Source organism: Phytophthora parasitica (assembly GCF_000247585.1).
Source record: "Phytophthora parasitica INRA-310 unplaced genomic scaffold supercont2.227, whole genome shotgun sequence".
NCBI classification, from domain to species: domain Eukaryota; phylum Oomycota; class Peronosporomycetes; order Peronosporales; family Peronosporaceae; genus Phytophthora; species Phytophthora nicotianae.
The window spans coordinates 4,154-5,789 of record NW_008649213.1 but is presented as its reverse complement, the minus strand read 5'-3'; the positions used below and the strand labels follow the sequence as shown (position 1 = coordinate 5,789).

The 1,636-nt window shown below is 48.7% G+C and overlaps 1 protein-coding gene across 1 annotated transcript; it reads left to right on the top strand.

The window, feature by feature from the left end:
• Positions 1-1,277: 1,277 nt before the first annotated feature.
• On the top strand, positions 1,278-1,567 carry PPTG_19915 (hypothetical protein; the record flags this gene model as incomplete). The annotated part of the gene is made up of 2 exons (XM_008918544.1): positions 1,278-1,423; positions 1,534-1,567. The coding sequence occupies 2 exons, from the start codon at positions 1,278-1,280 to the stop codon at positions 1,565-1,567; spliced, it is 180 nt and encodes a 59-aa protein (XP_008916792.1).
• Between the last annotated feature and the right edge of the window lie 69 nt (positions 1,568-1,636).

The following is a 1,636-nucleotide window of genomic DNA, read 5'->3' as shown; positions in this document are numbered from 1 at the left end:
GGAAATGTGGAAATCAAACCGGAAAAGGAAAATCGTTTGATTGGTCCATTTTCTATGAAGATAAGAATCTTCAATTTTCTTAGTAGCCTCTCATTATAGTTTGGGAGTGAATAGCGCCATTTTTTTTACTAATTTATCCGGGAGCCACTCTGATACAACAGTTACATCGTATAATACTGTTCAATTAGCGTGTATGATTTTAAAGAGTTTTTTCTTAGTATTGAGAATACATTAATAGATTTTTTTTGAGACAGAATCACACCTCTGTACAAACTCTGAATATATAATCCAGAGAACGCTGAGGTACGCGACCTATTTCAGGCTATTTCAAACGGCAAGCTTTTAGACCAGGTTTTTTCGAACAGGTGTTAACCAGGTTTAGAAGCAGGTGTAAATAAGACTTTTTTCTTACCGTTATTTAGCTTTTGGTCTCGGAGCCATCAGTTCCAAGGAGCGCGCTATATGGCAGTTCCCGGCTTACGCCTCATTTGACGCCTCACAGTGGCCACAGCTCACACTCCCACCACCTCTTCGGCACTACAATGGCGCGGCCACACAAGACGTTGATGATCACGGCGCAGATGGCGGAACAAGCTCTACAGGAAGAAGAGCAAGAAGAAGCCAGGCGTGCGAACACCACAGCAGCTCGCACATGATCAGCCGCGTCTGCACGAGCCGCTCTTTCGCGTTCTATAGGCAGTAACGCGGATGATGGAGAAGAGGGCCAGATTGTCGAAGGAGGTGGGGGATTTCGAGGAGGATGAAAGCGAGGGAGGCAAGGACAAAGAAAAAGGGGCTTGCGAGGACAAGAACACCGGAGTTTGGGGGATCAGCGACCACGCTCGTCAGACAAAGCAAAGGTACACCGCGGCAATAAGAGACTGGCTGGTGAATTGGATGAAGGAGAGAATCTGTACCATGTGCCAGCCTTCAAACATGCCCACGATACCTGGGCAAACCTGGAGACCTATTTACAAGAATACATGACATCCACACATCAGAAGCTAGTGATTAAGGAGGTCGTTCACGTTGCACGGCGGAACGCAAATCTCCGTGCACAAGTCCGGTATCAAGGCGTTTCTGACACCGAGATTCCTTTACCCCCCCCCCCCCCCCTGAAATGGAGCCGTATCAGCGCAAGTTTATATGCACACACGGTTGGTCAGAACGTGAGAGGTCGACCGGGAAAAGGACATCCCACAACTTGCTCCGGACCTTCTGTCCGTTTCAGATGGTTGCTCAAGTTACTAAGAAGCCGGACGGCAAATGGGGGCATCATGGTGAAGAGAGCAGTGTACACACAGAGTCATCCGCTCACCAAGGAAATCTACAGTCTGCACCCCCGAGCTCATCAGGTTCCTGCTGACCCTCCGCTGATGCCCCCAGAGGTCATTCAAATGGGCTGTACGCACAAGACGAGCCGGTAAGCTGTATTGTTTGCATTAGCACAGATTTCCTAGGTATTTACCAGATTTGGCTTGACTTTCCTACAGGTACAACTATCAGCTACTAACGATTGTGGTGATGGACCAGTTTGGGCGCTGTCAGCCCGTGCAGTACTCACTGATCGAATCGAATTCGGATTGGCATATGGCGAAGTGCATGGACCACTTCAAGAGGGCCAACAAGCACTGGC